This window comes from Lissotriton vulgaris, chromosome 10, assembly GCF_964263255.1.
Source record: "Lissotriton vulgaris chromosome 10, aLisVul1.2, whole genome shotgun sequence".
Lineage (NCBI taxonomy): Eukaryota > Metazoa > Chordata > Amphibia > Caudata > Salamandridae > Lissotriton > Lissotriton vulgaris.
The window spans coordinates 860,210,273-860,233,814 of record NC_141698.1 but is presented as its reverse complement, the minus strand read 5'-3'; the positions used below and the strand labels follow the sequence as shown (position 1 = coordinate 860,233,814).

The 23,542-nt window shown below is 44.0% G+C and overlaps 1 protein-coding gene across 1 annotated transcript in view; it reads left to right on the top strand.

Moving 5' to 3' along the window:
• FAM171A1 (family with sequence similarity 171 member A1) overlaps positions 1-23,542 on the top strand; it is a 300,197-nt gene that overhangs the window by 117,123 nt on the left and 159,532 nt on the right. Inside the window, exons 2-3 of the mRNA XM_086941817.1 lie at positions 9,672-9,899; positions 22,703-22,795. Coding sequence (XP_086797943.1) covers positions 9,672-9,899; positions 22,703-22,795 — 321 coding nt within the window. The remainder of the gene's footprint in view (positions 1-9,671; positions 9,900-22,702; positions 22,796-23,542) is intronic.

Genomic DNA, 23,542 nt, shown 5'->3' with positions numbered 1-23,542 from the left:
CGCGGAGTTCTCCATTTTCTCACAGACTTTGCATAAACACATTTGCCAGGTGTTGTCTTTGGTCGCGCGCTCTTCCAGTCGGTTGTGAACCGGTCCACCTGTGGAGTTGGAACGGGGCCCGCTGGCACCGACGCTTCACCCAAAGGACAAACAAACGAAGCTTTTCTGAAAAGCACAGGCGCGTTGTGCAGTCGCAGGCAGAACGCAGGCGCACCCTTGTCATTGTGTACCTGCTGCGGCAGTTATTGGTGCATTTCACTCATTTTAAGAAATGCTCGCCTCCAAGTTTGACCTTCCTGCATGGCCTCTCCTAATACACCGTTACCTCCCCATTCTCCAGGGTCAGTTCTGTTTTCTGTTTGTATTCGGGCTGTCAGCGCGCGCACGCAAGGACGTTCCGCACAGGGCTGTGCGGTGGCGTCACGGTCTCTTGTGCTTTGCACTGGGCTTGCCAAGGCTTTTTAAGTCAATCCATTGTTCAATAATGAATGCCTGCGAGGGAGAGGCTCGGGGTCAGAGGTTTCACTGGCTTCTTAAAGGTGGTTGGGTGTGGGCTGGTCGTGATTCATGGATTTGGCTGTATTTTAATATGGAAAAAAAACCTTCATTAACCCTCTCTTCCTCCATCCGTCCCAGCTGAGCTCTTTTCTATGTCATATCGGGGCAGGCCGCTGTTTCACAAAAGATATCGCAGCCACATTTGCCTTCTTTTTTCCCACACATTTTGGATATTTCAAATGTGCCCTGGCCTTGTAGTTGCTTCTGGTGGGAATGGAGAACATGCACATTTGCGGTAAAGTGTAGGGTTTGCTCTCAAAAACGTGCGGAAAAGTGCAGTTTATGGTGTTAATTAAATTGTTTCTTTGTAGGAATGCATTTTTGCTAAAATCCTCTGGCAATACTGTTCCCCTATTTCAAATACTTGCCAATTTTATTTTCTCCTAAGTATCCATTCTGCAGATTTGTGCATAGAGCTCTTTCAAGCACATATCCAAATCATTGTCTCCTTGGCACTTGACAAAGTCTTCAGTTCTTTAGTTTGTGTGGTATGCCTTCAGCATGACCTCGCTCGTACAAGTCTCTTCTCTGGGTTTTCCTTTGCCTACTATTTCTGTGTGTTGGTTCTGCATATTGTTTTAGAGTTTTTGTTACTGTATTGCATAGGCTCACTCATGTTTTCTCCAAGAATTTTAAACTGGGAGCTATCCAATGTTGGCGCATGAGGTCGGAAGGGATGCATGTCCGGTAATCCGCAATAGCCTTCAACTGTGCAAACGACACCAGTGTAGATTGTTCAGTTGTAAAGCTCTAAAATGGATATTGTGAATGCGCCAAGCATTAAAACACCTTATCTACCTACACCCATTTACTTGAGTTTAGACATCCCTGATTTGAAGGTATGCAGCTATTGTTTTAGCACCATCTAAGGGTGCCCCATCACTACTATTTTATCTGTTCTTCTCTCCCAAGTTGAAAATATGTTTGGGCCACCCGAGAGCTCAGGCCAAACCTCTAATATCTCATCTTATAATTGGTCCCTTGCTGATTTTTCAGTTTATTCATTTCTTTGTCCAGTATATTTCAGATTCTCAGATTAGAAGTGTGTACCACTTGATTTGAATCAATGGTCTTCTTCCTGTTGTAAACTTTTTTCTCTCTGCACTTTTCATCTCCTAGTCATGTTCCATCAACTCCTCAATTTTCAGAGCTGTAGCACTGCACCAATCATGCCACCATATTGTCAAGCCACCAGCTCTGCGGGGAGTGAGGTAATCAGTACAGCTCCTCTGGCATTGATCTGGTCCATTTCATAGGGGAATAAACACATCCTCTGAGTAGGTCAATTGACTTCTAAGGGCAGGACTGATATCGGTCTTTCATATTTGCTTGTGGTTAAATTATGCTGGTGGAGAACAAAACTACAGAACATCTTGCCCCGCTGCCAACTTGACGCATGGACCCTTTTTCAGATCCATTTTTTGTAATTACTCTATTTTTGTTATCTGTTGACTAGTTTTGGGGGTTTAAGTGCCAGCTTACCTAAATATTTAAGTGCCTCTAACCAAACTCTAATATGAAAGAAAAATGTTATATAAATATCATAACGGGCTGTGTCTCAGCGAAGAGCTCAAATATACAGCTATGTAAGAGTTGACCAGAAATGCATTCACTACAAATGACCACTAAGTCTGGGAACCAATCACTTGCACCTACAAATGTAAATCTGGGAGGCTATTCAATGTAGGTATGTCCTTTTCAAATTAAGTAAATACTGTGGTTTAAAGTCTACATTTACAGCTATCCTTCTCAGAAAAATCCTGCTCTTACTCCTCTACACCCAACTGGTACTTGGTGATGATCAGGCTGGGCTACTATAACCTGGTATACACTTGTCTTCTAAAACATAGTGTCCAAAGAATATGGTTGCATAATCATTCAATCATACTGTGCTAAAACCTGGGAAATGATAACCAGTTAACACCAACTTTGAATTTGCTATTTCACTGGCTCCCAGTAGAAAAGAAAATCCAAGTTCTCTGAATTGTATTAAGCATTGGAATTAAAGCATGATGGAGTCTGCAAACCTTCTTCTTGTCTGTCTTTATTTCCTCCCCACTAAAGTCCAACTAGGAATCTTGGTCTGCTAAATTGTAGTGGGTGACTTGTAAACTTTCAGGAATTAAAAACACAGAGGCAGAGCTCAGGAGTTCATGGTTCAAAACTGATGAATATTCTGAACCTGACTTAAGGGCAGCAGAGCCAGAATATCTGTCCTTCAGGAAAATCCTAATAAATACAGTATTGAGAATAGCCTTTGATTAAACTACAGAATTATCGGCAACAAGTGAGTAATATCTTATGAGGTCATGCCCTGTGGACCCTGCGATTAGTCAGTCCAGGACCTTAAATGTATGCTCTGTAGTGTTCTGGAGAATGAGGTGATGCCTTTGTATGTGGTATTTCTATAGCACAGACCTTGCCTTAGAGGTAGCTGGTGTGTGGACTGTTAATGCATTGTTATTTAACGAAGTGCATCTTCAACTCTTACTGAAATCGGAGCAGCATTTGAACAGTCCTGATGGATAACAGATTTTTTTTCCAAATCTTGAGTACGTAGATGGAAAACACATTCTGCTTTGTTTTTTCTTTTGTTCACTTCTTCGTTTGCAGTCACACCAGGCCTGGTGTTGGGATAGTAAACTCCTTTTCATGGCAGGAGACATGTACCCCTACCCTGAGTACCGAGCTGTACTGTTGTCTGGATCCCTAATGCTGATTTTTATTTGTGTATACATATTATTTTTGGTCCTAGGCGGACACGGATCATGCATCCAGGCTATGACTTTGCAGATTGTGGTCTTGTTGCACCGGGGGGGGGGGGGGGGGTGCACAGAGCGCTACTCTCCTAGTGGTAGAAGGCTACTGCCTTAACCATGAGCCTTCACTGGAGTGAAGCCTACAGGCTAACTCACCGAAAGTTCTGCTGCTCTGTGCTTCAGATCTACCTGATGTAGGGCAAGAGTGAGTTAAGTGCTGGATAGCGCAGGAGTGGTCACTCCGTGTTGGTTGTATGTGTTCTTGAGAAGGGTACAGTACAAGGATGGTACAGGAATGTGTAGTACATGTGTTGGGGTGTACGTATGCCTGAGAGCAATAGAGTACAAGAGATGTAGTGCTGGCAGTGTTTGCTTGAGACTGTATGTACTGAGTGCATGTGTACATGTAAGGGTACAATGCATAGAGATAACAGTGCTGGACCCAAAGTATGCTGTGAAAGTACTTTGAGAGAGTGTGCTTGCAATGGTACGTTGTTTGAAGGACCCTGAGTACCATTTTGGGAAGCCCAGGCCTAGCTGGTGAAAACATGAGGAGGAGAGGAATCCCCACAGACAGATTGCTGCATTCATGTGACCTGGGTGGAGAGACACTGGGCATAGAAAGGCCCCCTTTACATTTCAAAAGACTGCTCTTTGATTCAGTGATAGATCACAAGGAAGGGGCCTGGACACATCTCATGAAGGGCAATGGGCCTTGTAAGAGGATCATCAAGAGTAGGACCGGGTGTCTGAGATTAACCCTTTGATGCACATATCACTGTGGCTAACATCCAGGTGTGAACTCTCGTCATTCTCACACATTTTGTTGTGGAAAATCTGCTTCGGAGTCGTGCCTGCCATGACAGACCTCTTCCATGAATATATGAAAAGGAGAGGATGTGGTCTAACGGCTATAGCGGTCGATCTCGAAGCATGGGAACCAGGTAAGAGTCTCAACAGGGATGCTCAACATCCCGTGATTCTGGGCAAACCACTTGATCTCCCTGTACCTAAGAAAATAAATGTCCGCCTGTAAAGCCACTGGTGCTAATGTAAAGTGCTCTGATACCCTTGGGCTGAGTTCATGCTATATATAACTCCTAAAGAAAAAAAGAATTGCCCACTTTAAAAGAAGCAGAACCCACACATAAAACTTCAATGACACAGACCCTAAATCACATATGGTGTTCGGAAAAGGACTATAAGAAAAGGAGGTTGAGTCCCTAAAAATGTATAATCTGCCAAGCAGCCAGATGGGCTGTGGGAGAAGGGGAAGCTCTGCAAGACTTCTGCCTGTGACCAGGACTGGGGACAAAAGGTCTGATAGTCTCTGAGTAAGGGGATATTACCCAGAATACCAAGATCACCTGCTCAGGAGCACCATTGCCTGCACGCTTGTAAAGACCAATGTGTCCTTTGAGGGAGAGGAGAGCGTTGGAGGGAGCCACGTTCAATGGGCAGTCCTGCATGAGGATTCCCTGAGCGAGGTGTGAGGCTGTCCACCAATCGGGCCATTGCCCATATGCAGTATTGGCTCTGTGATCCATATATGTCAGGCGAGGGCTGCATGGTTCTGAGCTGCATCAGTAGTGTTAGTTGGAAAGCACCAAGCAGCACCGCTGCTGTGACCAAGTATGCAAAAGAGGTTACCGGTGGACTAAGTTTGGGCAAGGTGCACAGGACCTGTGACTGCTGAGATCGGGGACACGGTAAGCCAGGAGGGGCCACCGTAGTTTCCTAAGGATAGTCTGCACCCTGATCAAGAGTATCGCAGCAACACTGTATTCCAGGAGGGGCTGCCAGTGCCACTTTGGCCTAGAGTTCTGGCTGTCCCCTTGGACCAAATGAGAACTGCTGTGACCAGCAGGTCCACTGAACCTGCATGCTGAGATCTGCACCTGACGAAGACCCTGACATTGACGAAGACCCTGACATTCACTGAGAAGCTGCATAGGATGTCTCACTTCTATGGGACACTAGTCGTGAGCTGGAGGATCACACCAGCGACCCCGCTTTGGAGGAAGAGCAACTTACCTTTTGTGTACACCGAGCTCCGATCACAGGAAACCGACCAGCAGCACTGTTTGAAGGAAGATCCTGGACTGCTGGATGCTGTCACATCCAATCGCGAGGGACCTTGCTTTGCCATACAAGATCAGGCTTGGGCTCGCTTGAGGAAAGGGCACTCGCTACACAGCAGCCTGCCACCCTCCTTAAGACCGGTTCAGGATCTCTTCAGCTTTAGGAAAAATCTAAAAACCTGTTTTTTCCAAAGCCAGTAGAGATCTCCATGTCAGCCTGTGTTCACTGTTTCGGTCTCTGGGTCCTTCTTCGCACCGGGACACTCTGTGGAGTAGCTGCACGCTTTACAAGTGCCAAGTAACATAACATAACATATAAAAGCATGTATTTGCTGGACATTGATTTATTGTTCATGCTGTTTATATTTTGGAGTTATGAGTCTTGTTCACTGACCTGTATCTGCAAACTGCCCTGAAGGAACCCTTGACTGCTCTACCACATAGTCAAGTGCAGATGAGGAACTTGTCCCAGTTGCTCTAGACTAGACCCATATTAGGCCAGGCCCTGGGACATCAGGAGTAAAATGTCTCAACCATCACTGTTGGCCCAAAAGCCCCTGTGTGCCCTGTGGCCCTCTGAAATGGGTTCTGACACATGGTGCGCTGGTCTGTCAGATACGTGAGTGTGCTGGTGCGGACTGCTTTATAAATTACACCACTGGTGTTCAAGATGATTTGGGCTGGCAAATGGAGGCAATGGAATTCCATCTAGATGGGGATGATGTGATCATAGTGCTAGGTCCTAGTACTATGTAAGCATCTATATTAATACATGTACCTAGCGATACCTGAATTATTTACCTTTTCTTGACCCAAATTGCAACCAGAGATTGGTTAAGTGATCATGTTTCTTGAAGTAAGAAAATCCTATATATAGCCATAGTTTCAGCATGCCAACAGAGGATATGTATCAGATGAATACTAAATAGACAATTTTACACCGGTCAATATTTCATTAAACGTTAATGCTACACTACACTACAGTGCATGTGTAGGCTGGCGCATGCGAACTTCCAGTCTCAAATGATTGAGTGTACAGGTTCCGACTCCGACTGCAATATTGCTTTGCTGGACCCATAGGCAACAAATCTTGTCGATTTCACCAGCCCTGATCAATACTTAATTGTGGTGTGAGAACTTTGTAGCAATAGAAGACTTGAGGATGAGAAGATAGAACCCAAGGAAATATCTCAAGATTGTGAGTGATTCCCAGATCTTGTTTCCAGATTTCCTGTGAGGTTGTCAATTGTTTTACCTCAAACTTTGATGGATAACTCACGTTTTAACAAAAATGTGTTGGGGTACTTATTCAAATCAGCACCTTCTGTTCCATTGCATATTGGAAGACCCATCAGTAATAAGAGTTTGGGCACCTGTGGGCCAGCCAGGGCTGAGGATTGTCTTCTGCTGATGTGGCATTCTGGTGCTAATGTTATAGAACTGATTCACAAAGCTGTTACTTCAGTGGCTTATTCATGCCTTTGTGCAGCGTCCTGAAATGTCTGAAACCCTAATAATAAAAGTGCAAAGAGGGCTCAAGTCCTTCTACTTGCTCTTATTGTAAATGTATGTTCCCTGGATATTCACATTTTAAATATTTTGGGGGCAATTTACAAAGGCATCTATCTAGTCATCCGTAAAATGGTACTACATCATAAATGTCTGTGGGAATTGGTCCTGTGGTCCGTCTGCTGTTGGATAAGTGATACATCCTCAGGGCCAAATACAATTTGAAATGTTGCATTAAAGCCAAGGTTTCAAACGTTAAAACCAAAATAGGAGCATTTCAGTCTGCTTGTTTCTGTTCCTTAGATCACCACTTTGGCTCAAGGGCAAACACGCATGTATAATTAAAGTGATAAAAGCATCTAAAAATGAAGAGAATTGTTCTTATGCTACACTGAGTCAAGCCCTATTCTTAGCAAACTTCATAATCAACTATGTTGAGCGAGACCAGCGTGTATTGCTCTACTTGATAAGAGGGTTGTTATTGCTGGATGTGCTGCTCTGATTGAGGCCGCATTGAGCGTGAAGGAACCCAAACCTAGTTCATTGAACTGTTTTAGACACCAGCGGAAGCTGTTGATGCAGCTGACCTTCAGATCCGCTAGTTGGGTTATTGTAAGAAGCTATTGTTCCAAAAAAAGTACATCCATTGGTATCTTTTTAGAAACATCCGTACTCTTAATTCTGTAATGTAACTGATAAACGTTTACAGCATGTTTTGTTATTGGCTGAGTTTTATGACCAATTGCATTGTAGGCAGTTTTGTATGTAAGTTGTGAGCTGTAGTAGGTGGTTGTCCGTCCAACCCCCAAGTGAAAGAACATTAACCCCTTCGCTGCGGGGGCAATTCCGCCGCAGCGCTAGGTGGGGGGGGGGGGGGGGGGCGAGCGGCGCTCGCATGCTCGTGACGGAGCCGCTCCGTCACGAGGCGCGGTTGGGCTGTGCTCATGACGGAGCGGTTCCGTCATGGCCCCGCCCGCTTAATAGAACGCGCCGCGCAGGCGAGAAATCAGCGCCGCGCAGGCGTGGCGGCAGGGCCATGACGGAACCGCTCCGTCATGAGCACAGCGCAACCGCGGCTCATGACGGAGCGGCTCCGTCTTGAGCATACAAGGGGTTAAGTCACAGCCTCTGGCTTGTGCTTCCATCAGAGTAAGAGGTGTGGCGCCGCTGCTAGGGCGACTGACTCTGGAATCTGGGGATCACGGTTCGATCCCTGGCACCGGCGGCAGATTAGCCCAGCACCATGTGACGCTTGCTTAATCTTCCCGACGGCTCCCAGCGCCTAGAGACCCTTACGGGTGATTGTGCGCTTTACAAATGTGGATTATTTATTTATTATATTTATCAGTGGTACCTAAATGAGCACAAAGCTGCACTGGAAGAAGCCGTGCAATAGAGCCCAAGTTTAAATCTGTAATTGTAGAACGGGCTAAATGGAGGTTTTATCTAAAGGGGAATATTATGTTTTTATGTTTTCCTTATGCTTGGCACTACAATCTGCACTTTTTTTTACAGACAACTTGCCATTGCTTGGTTTGGATTCGTTTGCCAGTCCTGCTGCTTTAAAATACATTCCCACAATTGTTATCAAAACCGCTGGTTTCTGTCCATTTGCAAATGGTCAAAGTGACTTCCAGTCCTTGAAACGAAGCCTGCCTCGCTCGGAAATGTAGCCATGACACCGTTGGATTGTTGAATAGCTCAAGTGTCCGATTTTTCTTTTCGGCTACTGAAGCCTTATTATTAGTGTTTGTTGCCTTCAGTTATGTCATCTTTGAGTTGTGAGGTTTTGCTTGGATTTTTGAAGTGTAAATGTTGGTTGGTGTTCTTACTGTTGTTTGGTGGTACCTTGACAATAGGGTGAAACATTTAGCAATCTCTGCAGGACCCTGTGTAGTGTGAAGATTATTTTGGAGAAAATGTCCTTTCAACTGTGAACTTCTGGATGTTTCTCATTTTGAGTTCCTCAACATTACTGTCCGATTTTATAACATTACTCCTAAGTGTTTCTCGCGTAATATGATGAGTCTATTTAGTAAACCATGGGCCTGGTTCACAAAGGTAAACGGACACGTAAATTTACTTTTGTTTTGGAATTCGCAAACTCCGATTTAATAGTAAATTTATCCCTGTGGAGTCGGGGCGGAGAAGTCCCCACCGAAAAAGATAGGCATGTTGTATCTTTTTTTTGTGCGTAATTCTCCACTCAACTGCTAGTCTCTTTACTCAAACTTAATTTTTAAATATGAATTTGGGGATTCCAAAACCGACAGAAGCTTACACAAGTGTAAATTTACCTTGGTAATCGGGCCCCATGTTTTGTTCGGCGTGAGATGCTTTTCCTTTGATTCTGTGATTCTATAGCCATTTTGTGTATTTGAATTATGATCTTAAGCTTAATCCACCAAACATACTCTTCAAGAAACCGCAGCACTGGCATTCATAAAGCTCACAGCTGGTCTCTTATGTTTGCCGGTACCAGTGGAAAAGAGCCTGGGATGTATGCTGGATTTCTTTGTGTTCTTTTTGGTTTTAAATGTGATTCAGACGTAAGTTAGTTACTGGCTGCTTGCCTAGATCTAAAGTTGCAGCTTGTTTAGCATTTTGCCTGTAACTGATCACTGGATGCATTGTATGAACTTTTGGTGCTCAAGTTACTGAAGTGCAAAATATTTGCCAAATTCTGCTTCGTTGGGTTGTGATAGAAATTGTCAGCTAGCTGCTGCAGCCATTAACCTTTACGTGCTTTTTTTTTTTCTTCTAGAGGTGACACTGAAGCTTCAGGTGAGCGATGCCAGCACTCATCAGCCAATACCTGAAGCCTCCATTGAGATCTTTACCAACCAAGTTTCAATCGCCACCGGGAACTCTGGAGGAGATGGCAGTGCGCTGATCAAGTTCCAGTATAGGTTGGGCAGTCAGCTGATCATCACCGCTGCTAAGCATGCTTATGTGCCTAATTCTGCACCATGGAGGCCAGTAAGATTACCTGGTAAGAAATGTACATATTCCTCTCTTTTAAACTATTTTTATTTTCAGATTATGATCTAATTAACATCTCAACACGGCTCATAGTATGTAACAATTGGCATATAGACTTTAGTAGACATGTCTTTAAACTGCCTTATTAGTATGTGTCTTATCCCACAATTGGAGTGCCGCTATTTCACAATTTGCTGTACGTTCCTACTGAAATGATTCTTAAAGTATAACAAATAAAATATAAAACGTGCATGAGGTCCGCTAGTATGTTGGCGAAGCCAAAGATACTGTCATTAGAAGAGCGGAGATGTGTATATAATGCATAGGTCTGTTCGTAGGCTGCTGCGACATCGGAGCTGCCCCTCCCTTTCTGTTCATTCACTGTTAGTCCCGCTTATCTTTACTTTGTAGGTTTTGACTGGCTATGCGCACGTAGTGCGCATGCGCCAAAAAACCTTATGTTTTGTGTGTGGGGTCGGGTATACGCCCCCTCCATTCCCCTCCTCCCATTGGCTAGCTCCATAAATGGAGGCTAGCCATTGGGAGAGGGCTCTGTCCATCAATCTCGGACCAGATTCGGGGGTGTTCCTGAGAATTTTTGGCTTTTGGCGACGTCACGCTACGTCAGCCAAAAGCCGAGAACGCCCCCGAATCTGGTCCGCCATTGACGGCACTCTAAATGTTGCCATGAATTAATGACGATGTATCTATAAAGCTACCCTACGCAATGCAAGCGTTCAGACGTGGGCTCTTCGGTCTCCTCCTAACCTCAGTGATAAACTGCTGTGACGACGCTATCGGAGAGGAAAAAGACTTCTGAGCATGCGCGCGGGTAAATGTATCGCAAATGAAGTAGACTCTGGTTAAACGTGTCTCTCGTCCCAGTAACATCCTCGCGCCGCTTACCTTCAGGTAGATGGTAATATGTGCGCGTGTGCGGGGGCATTTAGCGAACTCCGCCACCTCCTATTTCATTCCCTCCATGCTCAGAAATGCAGATCACATACGGGGCTCCGGAAGGCTCTTTCAAGCGTCCTCGTAGCCATGACGACCATAGACCACGTCCTCCAGTGAGTGCCAAGTGTTTTCTTAAAAACCCTAGTGGGTCCCTGGGGAGAAGCGCTTTCTCTATCTCCTAGCATATTTTACGCGTTAAAAGCCCACCAGTCCCTTAACTGCCTGTGCTGCTGGATTTCATTGAACAGTTACATTGTAGGTGCCCCTCAGCTGAGACTGCATAAATCAGCTGAAACATGCCTCTCACTACCGCGTTTTACAGATACGCAACAACATACAGGCTGGGAGTAAGAAGAAAATAGAATGAAATGTAAAATGAAAAAGAAACCGAGCTCTTGAGACAAAGAGGATGTGAACTGAAGGGCGCTGAAGTGAGTAAATAATGACACAGGGAGGGCAACAGTTGTGCATTTTAAGTAAGGGTGCGCGAAATTCGGGAAGGCGCTTTTGCATGATTGCATGTACCTACGCGAAAAGCAACTTCTCATGTTATTAAAGTATTCTATTGTGCAAAGGTTTTCACGGGCATAGATCACACGATGTTTGCCTATTGTTTTAATCTCAACATTGCACTACTTGTATGTTGACAATACCTTCTGTGTTTTTTGGCAAACAAAAGGGCAACAGGGAAATCTTTCTCCGGCATATAGATTCCGAATATTTTTGTGCCAGTGGATTCTGTGGCACTGAATAACCAGTGAGGCTTGACATCCAGTTAAAACCATATATTTGTAATGAATAGCAGTTCGGTTCATTTGTAATGTACATAATTACAATTCAATATGAATTGCATTTTGCAGCGTGAACAATTGGTTCTACTATTGATCAATCATATTATCACGTGAACAATTGGTTCTACTATTGGTCAATCATAGTATCACCTCAGAGTGAGAGTCTGCCTGTTGTTGTTTTATAGCCAAAACTATACGCTGATCATTACAATAGTCATGTAGTGAAGTGGAATATTTTACCGGCACTACAATGCGGTATAGTGCAGAATGCAATATCATATTTCCAAAGGAGTATTAGCTTTGATGGTTCTATACAACAAATAACACACACCTTATAAAGAAAGCCATCTCCAGATGTTGCCCATGAAATTGGCACAATTGTTTCAAAATCCATCCACTTGGTGAACAAGTTTAGTATTTTGTTATGTTCCTAAATGTTTTCATTTCATTTTCTTCACCGTGAGAGAAAGGAGATAATGCATGATTAGAAAAATTTAGAGAGAATATGTTACTTTATTACAAAGAAATACAAGCCGTGTGTGCTTTACTGCATCCACAGAACAAAAACAAGCATTGGAAATGCAATAGGTCTCGCATTAGGAAAGTTTGTGCGATTGGTATTGTAAATGACACTTTTTTTATTTATGTGTTGGTTTTGAAAATAGCAAAATTAATAGCTTTGTCAGTTACAATGTCAATAGTTTTAACTTTCGCAAATGTGACACCTATAGCATTTGTAATGCAATGTGTGTTGTATTTACGTGACTTAGATGTATTGATATTACAAATAACAATGGCTTTTAATTTTGTAAATAATCAATACTTAAATAAAATGTATTGTAATTTATAATGGCAATAGCTTAAACGTTTGTAAATAACTTTTGTGAAGATTATGTTCAGTGTATTTTATTGTGACGAAAATTGAAGAACATTGCATTTGCACCTACACACGCACACACACACACACACACACACATGTGGTGGTGGTGGATCTAGGGGATATGGTGGTGGATCTAGGGGATATGGTGGTGGTGGATGTGGTGGTGGATGTGGTGGTGGATGTGGTGGTGGTGATGGTGGATGTGGTGGATGTGGTGGAGGATGTGGGGGTGGATGTGGGGGTGGATGTGGGGTGGATGTGGGGGTGGATGTGGTGGTTGTGGTGAAAGTGGTGGTGGATGTGGTGAAAGTGGTGGTGGATGTGGTGGATGTGGTGGTGGATGTGGTGGATGTGGTGGTGGAAGTGATGGTGGGTGTGGTGGATGTGGTGGTGGATGCGGTGGTGGTGGATGCGGTGGTGGTGGATGCGGTGGTGGTGGATGCGGTGGTGGATGTGGTGGATGTGGTGGTGGTGGTGGATGTGGTGGTGGTGGATGCGGTGGTGGTGGTGCATGCGGTGGTGGTGGAAGTGGTGGTGGATGTGTTGGATGTGGTGGTGTATGTGGTGGTGGATGTGGTGGATGTGGTGGTGGTGGATGCGGTGGATGTGGTGGTGGTGGGTGTGGTGGATGTGGTGGTGGATGCGGTGGTGGTGGGTGTGGTGGATGTGGTGGTGGATGCGGTGGTGGTGCATGTGGTGGATGTGGTGGTGGTGGATGTGGCGGTGGATGTCATGGTGGATGTCATGGTGGATGTGGATGTCATGGTGGATGTGGAGGTGATGGATGTGGTGGTGGATGTGGTGGTGGATGCAGTGGATGTGGTGGTGGCGGTGGATGTGGTGGTGGTGGTGGATGCGGTGGATGCGGTGGATGTGGTGGTGGTGGATGTGGTGGTGGTGGTGGATGCGGTGGTGGTGGAAGTGGTGGTGGATGTGTTGGATGTGGTGGTGGATGTGGTGGTGGTGGATGCGGTGGATGTGGTGGTGTTGTGTGTGGTGGTGGATGTGGTGGTGGATGCGGTGGTGGATGTGGTGGTGTTGGGTGTGGTGTTGGGTGTGGTGGTGGATGTGGTGGTGGATGCGGTGGTGGATGCGGTGGTGGTGCATGTGGTGGATGTTGTGGTGGTGGATATCGTTGTGGATGTGGCGGTGGATGTGGATGTGGCGGTGGATGTGGCGGTGGATGTGGCGGTGGATGTGGCGGTGGATGTGGCGGTGATGGTGGATGTGGTGGTGGATGCAGTGGTGGATGCAGTGAAGGTGGATGTGGTGGTGGTGGTAATTGCAGCACATTATGTTTTCCTTGCTTTTTTGCTTTCAATGCCTGTTCGACTTTAAAGGATTTTCCAAAGTGTTCCTTGTACAATATTTTAAAAATAGCTGTTTGTAGAAGCGGAATGCACAGAGATGTGCTTCTCATTTCATGCTTGTATAAACATGAGAACTGCAAAGTCTAGCTTTTAAAAAAATACATGAGTATGGGCGGAGAGGTAGGTTTTGCTGATTTACAAAACACTATTAAGCCTGTGAATGGGATGGATTTATTAACAGTATGAAATGTTGATCAATACAAAAACTGTAGTGTTAGTTAGTCTAAAGAAAATACATTCTGTAATACCAATAACCCTGTTGACAAATCTTCACGAATCTTTGTGGAAAAATTGCATCGGTACCGAAGTCCATTTCTTATATTTAGGGCATATTTGGTTAAGAAGGGCAAATGTGGGGCTGACAAAAATGTCAGTTCATTTTTAAGATTTAGCGATATAATATAGCTAGAATAGCTCTACAGATTAACATCAATCTTGGCATGATGTTGAACCGGGACCCAAACAGTTCCTTTTGATTTGGTGTACTCGTAATTTTTATATTTCGCTCCTCAATGTGATATGAGGGTCCGAGTGATTTTAAAGCCACTCACCATTGTGTGGAATCACGGTTTGCAGATGTCTTGGGCAGGTTAGAGTATGCACCTCCTACTCAACCCCTCCCCCAAACCCCTCCAGTCTAGGCCCCTGTAAAACAGCCATCAGCTGCCCTGGTCCTTCACCGGCTGCGTGTAAAAGAGGGAGGAGGCAACCAGGCGCTATGCCAGTGTTCCTTTCAGAAACGAAAGGGCAACATCTATGTGGTGTTTCCTCTGCGCTAAACAAAAAAAACCGAATCCGATTTCTTTATTTTTCTAATGCTACTTTTTTTTTTTTTTTTTTTAATGTGCTAAAGTAAGTTATTAATGCAATTTCGGATTAGGGGGGCATGACGACAGTGCATCTTTGCTTTGCACTTGGACATGCTGCAAAACATACTATGTTGTATTCTTCTGTGAAATCCCCATGACATTTGGCAGTTAAAAGAATGGATTAAAAGAAATGTTCATCTAAATAAGATAATTAGTGTGCACTACATAATTCTGTAGAACTACACATTCAGTTTAGGTATACAGCCCTGCGTTACAAAATCATTTAGAACTGAAATGCAAGAAAGTTGCAGTTTGGCTTTGAAACGGATCTGAGAGGTGTCTGCGTGATAAATGAATAATGCATAGGAATGGACAGAATGGAAATGTGTTTTGAAGGATGTGCTCGGGGTGTGCATACTGGAAGCAGGGTGATGGATTCGAGGCTATGAGCGAGGGTGATGCCGAGCTCTCCTCAAGGAGAGGGGGAGGGGCCAGGGCAGAAAGTAGGGAGGGGAGGTGTAAGTCGGCAAAGTCACACGGATCGAACAAACGATGAGTAAGGGAAGAATTGTTAAATAGGTTTAAAATGGAACAGGAAAAAAGAAACAAACTGGGGAAGGAAAGAAACGGAATCTGAAAGGAAAGAGAAAAAGAATAAAGGAAAGAGCAGAGGGAAAATTAAGAGCGAGGAAGAGAAATGGACGGAAAGGAAAGAAGGCTGAAACAGGCAGAGAATGGGAGGGGGGAGGAGAAATGCAGAATAAAGGAAAGAGCAGAGGGAAAATAAAGAGCGAGGAAGCGAAATGGACGGAAAGGAAAGAAGGCTGAAACAGGCAGAGAAGGGGAGGGGGGAGGAGAAATGCGACACGGCGGGCAGGGGAGGGGGCGGAGCGGGGAGAGGGTGTGAAAGCAGCAGGGGCCTGGAGTGCGGCTGAGGGAACTGAAGAAATGCGACACGGCAGGCAGGGGAGGGGGCGGAGCGGGGGTGTGGGAGGAGTGCGCCTGAGGGAAAATACATGCAAGGCAGGCGGCTGGGGGCATGTGCACGCGCTTTTAAGCTCAATGCGCATGCGCATTGAGCTAGAATTTCACGGGCACTGCAAGGAATCGCCACGATTCCTTGCAAGTTGGTTAAAGACTGTTTAAGCCCCCATAGTCTCGCAAGCTTGATGCGCATGCGCATCGACAGGCGAGACCTAATAATGCCCACAGGTTACCCATAGTCCAGGTTTTAACTTTTTGTTCTTCTGTAGCCGTCCAATTCCTTATGCTCAAAAAAGAAGTTTGGTTACATATGACCACATTCCCTCTATGGCTTTATTATATTCTATTGTTAGAAGTGCATGGAATGTATGCCTGAACAGTGCATATATTTTTCATGATTAGAATATTTTTTGTGGTCTTGGATTTGTTAAAGATGAAGTGATGGGGTGTTGAGGTGGTGGTTTCCCAATGCTTGCATGAGCCAGAAATTCACAAACACCTGCCCTCGTACTAAAAGCATGACCGTGGCGTTTAATCAAGAGGCTATGATTGTTATGTTTCATTATTGGCAAGTTGTTATATTTTTGTAGTGGTGATTTTCATTACAATCCTGGGGCTCGATCTGCAAAAAGCAGGAGCAAAATCAGATTTCAAAAAACCTAATGCTTTAGATTTTTGTTTTGGTCAGCCCTGTTTGGTGCTAAAATGTGGAAATGATTACCATAAATAATGATACGTTCAAAACGTAGGAAACAAAAATAGGCCAGTGGGATGGTACACACCATAACAGTCCATACATAATTCAGTATCTTGTGACCCTGTTTTCGTTCCTGTTGCCTGATTGTGACCCTGTTTTCGTGCCTCTGTTGCCAGCTTGTTCTCTGTTGCCTGCTTCTGACCCTGTTTTCGTGCCTCTGTTGCCTGCTTGTGACCCTGTTTTCGTGCCTCTGTTGCCTGCCTGTGACTCTGTTGCCTGCTTGTGACCCTGTTTTCGTGCCTCTGTTGCCTGCTTGTGACCTTGTTTTCGTGCCTCTGTTGCCTGCAATGTGTGGGGGCTCGCAGTGTGTGTGGGGGGGGCTCGCAGTGTGTGGGGGGCTCTGTGGCTGTGTGTGTGGGGGGGCTCTGTGTGGCTGTGTGTGTGGGGGGCTCTGTGTGGGTGTGTGTGTGGGGGGCTCTGTGTTGGTGTGTGTGGCTCTGTGTGTGTGTTGGGGGGCTCTGTGTGGGTGTTTGTGTGTGGCATTTGCAAGAGATTAAACTATTGGCATTGTGAATGACAATGCCATTTATTTATGTTAAAAAAAACATAAATAAAAATAATGTCAAGAGCAATGCCAATAGCTCTAACTTTAACAAAGGCAAAACCATTGCATTGTAAATGCTTGTTTTTATATGATGAGAACATTTCCGATATCTTTCTTTTACAATGCATGAGTCTCTTTTCAGAAGGCAACAAAGCTTCAGTCAAACAAAGGAGTTAAAGTATTTTTTATTAAGGTGTTTAAAGTAACTGCCCTGTACTAAGGATTACATCTTCATGTGGTTTATTTTGGGCAGTTGCTGCTGGATACCTCGGCACAATTCCCAACTTTTGGAGGGACTCCGATACCATGTCCAAATGCTGCTTCCGGATTTTAGAATTCTAAATAAAGAAATATTGCCAGTGATTCATTCAGTTTAGGACTATTGATAGCTTTTATAATCTCATGTTTTAAAGTAGTATTCATATTTGTATCGTTTTTAATTTGTGAGTCAAGCCTGTAGTGGGTGATAGTTCTCCCTTTTTGGTTTTGCAGCGCTAGGAAAGAAATTCATAACTAAATTACTGTGGCTCCTACCAATTTCTTAGAAGCAAAAGTATCCCATCGGTCGAAGACTAGCGACGAGTGCCTGCTGCCAAAATGCAACGGACATTCATCCGCTGTAATCTTTTTTTTTTTTTCTTTTTTCTGCAAGTGAAAGTCCAGGAACCGCAGCAAGAGAATAGTTCTAAACATGGCGCTAAATATGAGGCAGAGAAGGGAGCATAAAGCAACTAGTGCGCAAGAAATTGTACAACCGGAGGAAAAAAAAACGTTTGTTGCAATTTCTTTTAATAACGTAAGGACCCTGTTTCTGGGCATTATAGGTATTCTGCTCCAACCTGGACGATTTTCCAAACTTTTACAATGTCAAGACCACGCTCAACTAAGTGTTTCAACCCAAGGCGGCGTCATGAGCACAAAAAGAAGCATGTTAACTGAACACTAAAAAAAATAACTAGACTTGATTTGTACTGTTAAGGATGAACTTACAGCTCATAACTGTGATTGAAATTCACAATTCAGCAGATTTTGAGTAACTGCTGGGGTACGAGTTTGAAATGTTTATACATTTCTCTGCAATAGATGAATTCCCACAATCCTTGCATCTCCTGGGCTGAATTCAAGTCCAGCAACTATGTGCTATAAGCCCTGCAGTGGGATCTGATAATGCCATTATTCAAACTTTTCCCTGAGTGTATTGTAGGACGAGGTAGCATGGCTGAAAGACTGGCTTTGCTGTCCCGGGAGTTAGTTAATGGACCTTTGTAAGTTTTCTTTCAGAGAAGTTGCACTGCGGACCACACTGACTGCCGGCACTCACAATTCGGTCTATTGTCCCATGCAGTAGAGGGGTAGATTTTACTCTGGAAGGCTTACCTTTCCAGTCTCCTATTCCAGCAGTCTGGCGTCCTACTACAGTATCCTTATTTTTAGGTAGAGCATTCCGGTGAGTTATGGCAATTTAAGAAGTAAGATGGGAAGCCCTTTTCACAAGGCCATTTTTGAAAAATAGCGGAGCATCTTTTGTGTGGTTTGCGTGGATAAAATGTGCTTTAGGGCGGGCATGATTGATGCGGTCATCAGCCACTGTGCCACTTGAGACTGATATTTCCAAAAGGTGGAAGGTTTCGCATTTGAACCACCCCTCATGAAAAGGACTGATGTTATAACCGATGGTTTGAAAACTCTCCCTCTTCTTTTCTAACTAATGACATCTGGAACTTTGCTGGTGTCTTTTTTATTTAGTACACACACAATCTGAAGTTTGAGGTAAAAAGAATAGTTCCATTATTGCCTTGAATGGACGCAGTGTCACATGAGCCGGGGTGCAGCTGGCCTAGTTGAATTAGTGAAGTCTTTCCCCAAAAGACCTTACTTGGAAGGATGGAGACTCGTTATTTAGACTTGGGCAAGATGTTTGTCTCGGGTTGTAAATGTTGTTCTGCTTTTTCAATTTAGGTAGGACAGTATGCGGGGCAGTATTTTCGTCCCTGCGATGTGAGGCTCGATAGTGCGATAATGACAATAGATCACAGCAGTAGTTACAATGCTTCAGAACTTTTGTCCCTTTCCAACTCTTCTGTCTCTGGCCTTGGACTTGCATCTGGAGGTCGGATGACCCTATGGCGAACAGCGTGGCTTGCATCACTGATGCCAGGTGGCCCTCAGTACCTTACACCTAGTGGCTATCTCAAATGTCCACTCGGCTGTACTGCATCGGACTCCACCTTGAGCGCTGACTCCAAAGCTGGTGCTACTCTGCCAGTTCTTGCTTTAGTCACGTAAAAGCAACCTCATCCTCAGTCCGGCAGTAGTAGCTGCCGAGTTAGCGTATTTATTGGCTGTTAATCATACTATGAGTCACAAGTGAACTGTTCGCAAAAGGCCTGATTTGGCTGTTATGGGGCAGAAAATCAAAGGTAATTTGTCTGATCCGTTCAAATAGAACTATACATAATAATAAATATTAGCACTTGTAAATCGCATGGTTACACCAACAGGTGTCCCCCGCGATATACATACCACATTGATTAGTCCATCCTATAGCCACGCCCCATTTCAAACTCTCCCTTGAAAGTTCAGTCGAAGGAAAACCTGGGAGAACATAAATCGAATGTCATCTCAGCAGCCTGGGCTGGATTTGTACACCGCCTGAGCTATATATCCTTTCAGCACATACACACGGACTGCTCTCACACTTACTTTTACACACACATGCTTTCACACAATCGCTCTCTATCTGACACACACTCTCCCAGATAGTTCAGATTGCAATTTAGTCAGGGCACAGAAAACTAGAATCAATATAGTGCATTTGCACACTAGACCGGTAACTACTGTGAGGTGTAAGCAACCGTTCACTCAGCATCCTAAACCTCCAGGTTGAATCAGTAGCATGAGTCGCACCTTTGAAAGGAGCATACCTGAATAAGGTAAATGTAAAGCAAAGACATGTAGAGAAATCCAGTGCTCAGATGGTCCCTCTTGGGTACCTTCTTCATAACTGAAACTCCATCAGTACCCTATGAAAATATTACTACTTGCTTCATATCGACCTTAAATTTTCAGTTCTCGAAATGTCATGTGAAGGTATGAAAACATGTGCCTTCCCTTGTGTCCAGTCCCGCATGGCAATAGGGATCAAACCCTCTTTTTCATGCCTTCCATTCTTTGCCTTGTAGTGCCATCTGGAGGCTTTTTGCACAGAGAATGAAGATGCAATATTTTCCAACCTGTTCCCTGGGTTGAGAAAACTAGAGAACTTCTAGGCCCGCATCAATGCATTTGTTTTGCTTTCTGCTGTACCTTCACCTCTGCAGCACTGCGCTTGGATTTCTCGTGCTCTTCTCTTTCTGTAATCTTTACACCGATATCCTTGGCAGACTTTTTAATCCTATTATATCCTTTGGCGAGTGCAGTTACGCCGTAGCCCCTCTGGTTCATTCTTTAGAGCCAAAACCGTGGTGTCCTTGAAATGGACCATTTTATGCTTTTCCTTCATGGATGCTATAAGGGGCCATCTCCCTTTGTTTCGTCCTAGTATGCCCTCATCGGATGCATCGTGTCTATCATTTTTAAAACCCTTTTGTTGCAATTGCTGTTGGAAGAAGGGGGTTCTGTAGCCAGTAGCTATTTTCTTCTTTTTCTTTCCCATCAATTCTATTTTCCTAAGATTTGTGCATTCTCATCAGATGGGAGGAGGTCATGTTCTCATTCTCTAGCTTGGGATAGTGGTTGGCCTTTTTATGGTTTCCCCATGCTCGTGCTCCTTAATTTTCCATCTCCTCATCCAGAAAGATGGAAAGACCAGTGCTATTTCAAATTCTACATCTCTGTACATATCTGCAGTCTGATAATTGAAGTCGCGTCACTCCATGGTAATCTTGATTTTTGCAGTGGCTTCTTCTGTGTGGGTAACAGAGCTTTGTTTTGGCCGTCATGCTTTCAATATGGTGGAGCTAGGCCTTTGTCCTTGCAACATAATTATCAATTTCTTTGTGTGTGGCTTCCATTGACATGAGTGCCATCTCCTGTTTTCCAAAACTCCTGTTCTGAGAGCACTTACAGAGCTCTAGGAACGTTGTGAAGGGGAACAAAGTTCTTTGTTTCTTTGTGGGTGTTGTGTGGTTGGAGCGTAGGTGCATCTGAGTTTATTCCATTGCTGTAGTGCAAGAGTGCTCTCTGCTAGCTTTTTCGATGTGCTTTTGAGGGTGCGTTATGCATTATGACCTAATGAGTGGAGGCAGTGTGCGATTGAATGCTGAAGAATAAAGACATCCACTCTAGTGCTCCATGTGTGGTGTATTTATTCATTGTGCTGGGACAGATGTTACAATTGGCGACCAGAAGGGGATATGTGCCCTGAATAATCAAGACTGCTCTTCCTGAGAGTTTGCAACGATATAGCAAGGTGTTTGTGTGTGCCACATGTTCCCAAATTGATGAAAAGCACTTCAAAGTTAGCATATGTGGAGTTGATTCACCGCTCCAGCCCTTATAGGGCCCTTAATGAAGCTGAAGGCCCTGCGTAGACGTAAGTTTGAAAAGTCCGCCAAAAACCTGCTGGCAAGACTGAAGAAATGGGGTACTGAGCTGCAGCATAAAACAAGGCCATCGTCCATACAAAGTGAAACACCAATGACAGTTACAAGCTGGTACAAAGCAAATGCTCAAAGCAGTGACAAGCAGGTGTGAAAAACAAAGATTCACTTACCTGCAAAAAACAGACCGTGTCCTTAGACCTTTTCGGGTGAAATGTCTCAAGTGTTAGCAAAGGGCTTATGCTTACAGCAGGAATAGCATCCTGTAGACACAGCAAAGACCTTCGAATTGTGAAATTTTTCAGTGGCTGCTAAAAAGAAAGCCAAGTACCACCACGACGGGTTCCTGAAACCACCACCATTCAACACGAAGTAGCAGAATATTGGCACAAGAATGACTTTATGGATCGAGACATTCGATGATTTCAATGATTCCCTGGAAAAGGTAGATAAGAAAATCGTTAATTACTTGAAGAATCTTGCTGGTGATGGAGCGAAAATAGTGCTGAAGAAAATCTGACAGGTGCATCATCGTACCGTCAGATCAAAGAAGACCTAGGTACTAAGTTCAATCCGATGCTAAATGTCGACAACGAAAGGTTTATGTTCGATTAAGCGAGACAAAAATCTTCATATACATAGAGTACCCATTTGGTAAAGTTTCTGTAAGATATGTAGGAAACAAAAAATATGCTTCATGAGCTCAAAAGGGAGCAAGGGATGCGTTTAGTCAAACGTTCCTCAAGATTACTCCCTTGCCTCAGAGATAGCCTCTCCGATGATAGAGCCACGGGCAGGCTATCTCTGAGGAGAGGGGGTACCCTTGAGTTCATGCTTAATGCGGATGATGGAATTTGTCTTCTCTGATCCGACATTGAGTGTACCGTTCAAGATTCTCTTAGCTTTCAGCACTGTATATTTTTGGCAGAATGTCTTGACTTTTGCTCTTTAGAAGCTTGAACTTTGTCCTTTCTTCTGCTTATCTGGACCATTGGAGTTCACAATGAACATTGATTGTCTTGTTGTACTTGTTGCCTTCTGAACTGGTGTGAAAGAGTTGGGTTTCATTCTGCAAAGTGAATGGCATCTTAGAAGGACCGTGAATCTGCACTGTTTACTTATTTTGTAATAAATTGTGCCACCGAATAAAATGTTCTGAAACCTTTTACTTTTATTCCAGTTTTCTCTTCTCTGAGTCTCGGCCTGCTCCCGGAACGCTCTGCTACACTCATGGTATATGAAGATGTTGTGCAGATTGTCTCGGGATATCAAGGTATGCTAGCAACTGCATGTCTGTTGTGTCGTACACACAAAATGGAAGCTGCTGTTTTGCTCCATACCATTGTCTCATATCTTCTAGCTCATATTTGTGCCACTCCTTCATAACTGTGAATCATCAATTGGAAGACTAGTTTAATGAATAAAGTCACTTTCTGTTTTAACTGTAGATTGTAACCAATCTGGTTTGACACACTCCATTTTCTCTTATGTATGTTCCAATTCATTTCAGTCAGTAGTTGATTGTATAAGTGAATATGAATGTACAATAGTACAGGTGATTGACTTACGAATGTGTATGTTTTTATAAGTGACCTTTTCAAAGACTACGTTGAGTGAAGCAGAAGGAGCAAACTCAGACCACTGCTTCTCTCTATTCACTCCAGTGAAAGGCATATTGTTTCTTTGGGACAAAGCATTGGCCACACCTGTCCGCTTGAGCTGAAAAAGAAAATCTGTAATTTGATTGGCAATGTTTTTTTTTTCAGGAACATGTACAATACAGGCATATTAGTTGTTTCTGTGATCTTAAATAATGAAACCTTTGTTTTTTTGTAATGGGTTGTCAGTGCGGTGCACCTGCTGTATGTTGTCTATTCTGATCTCTCGATGTAATTCTTACCTCTGGTCTGCAGGCTTTCTTGACACAGTGGTGGGTTTAGGACAAGTCATATAGTACTTGTTGTTTTGCAGGGTTGTAAGAAAGTAACATTTTAGGCCTTGTGCTCAATCCCCAGTGAGT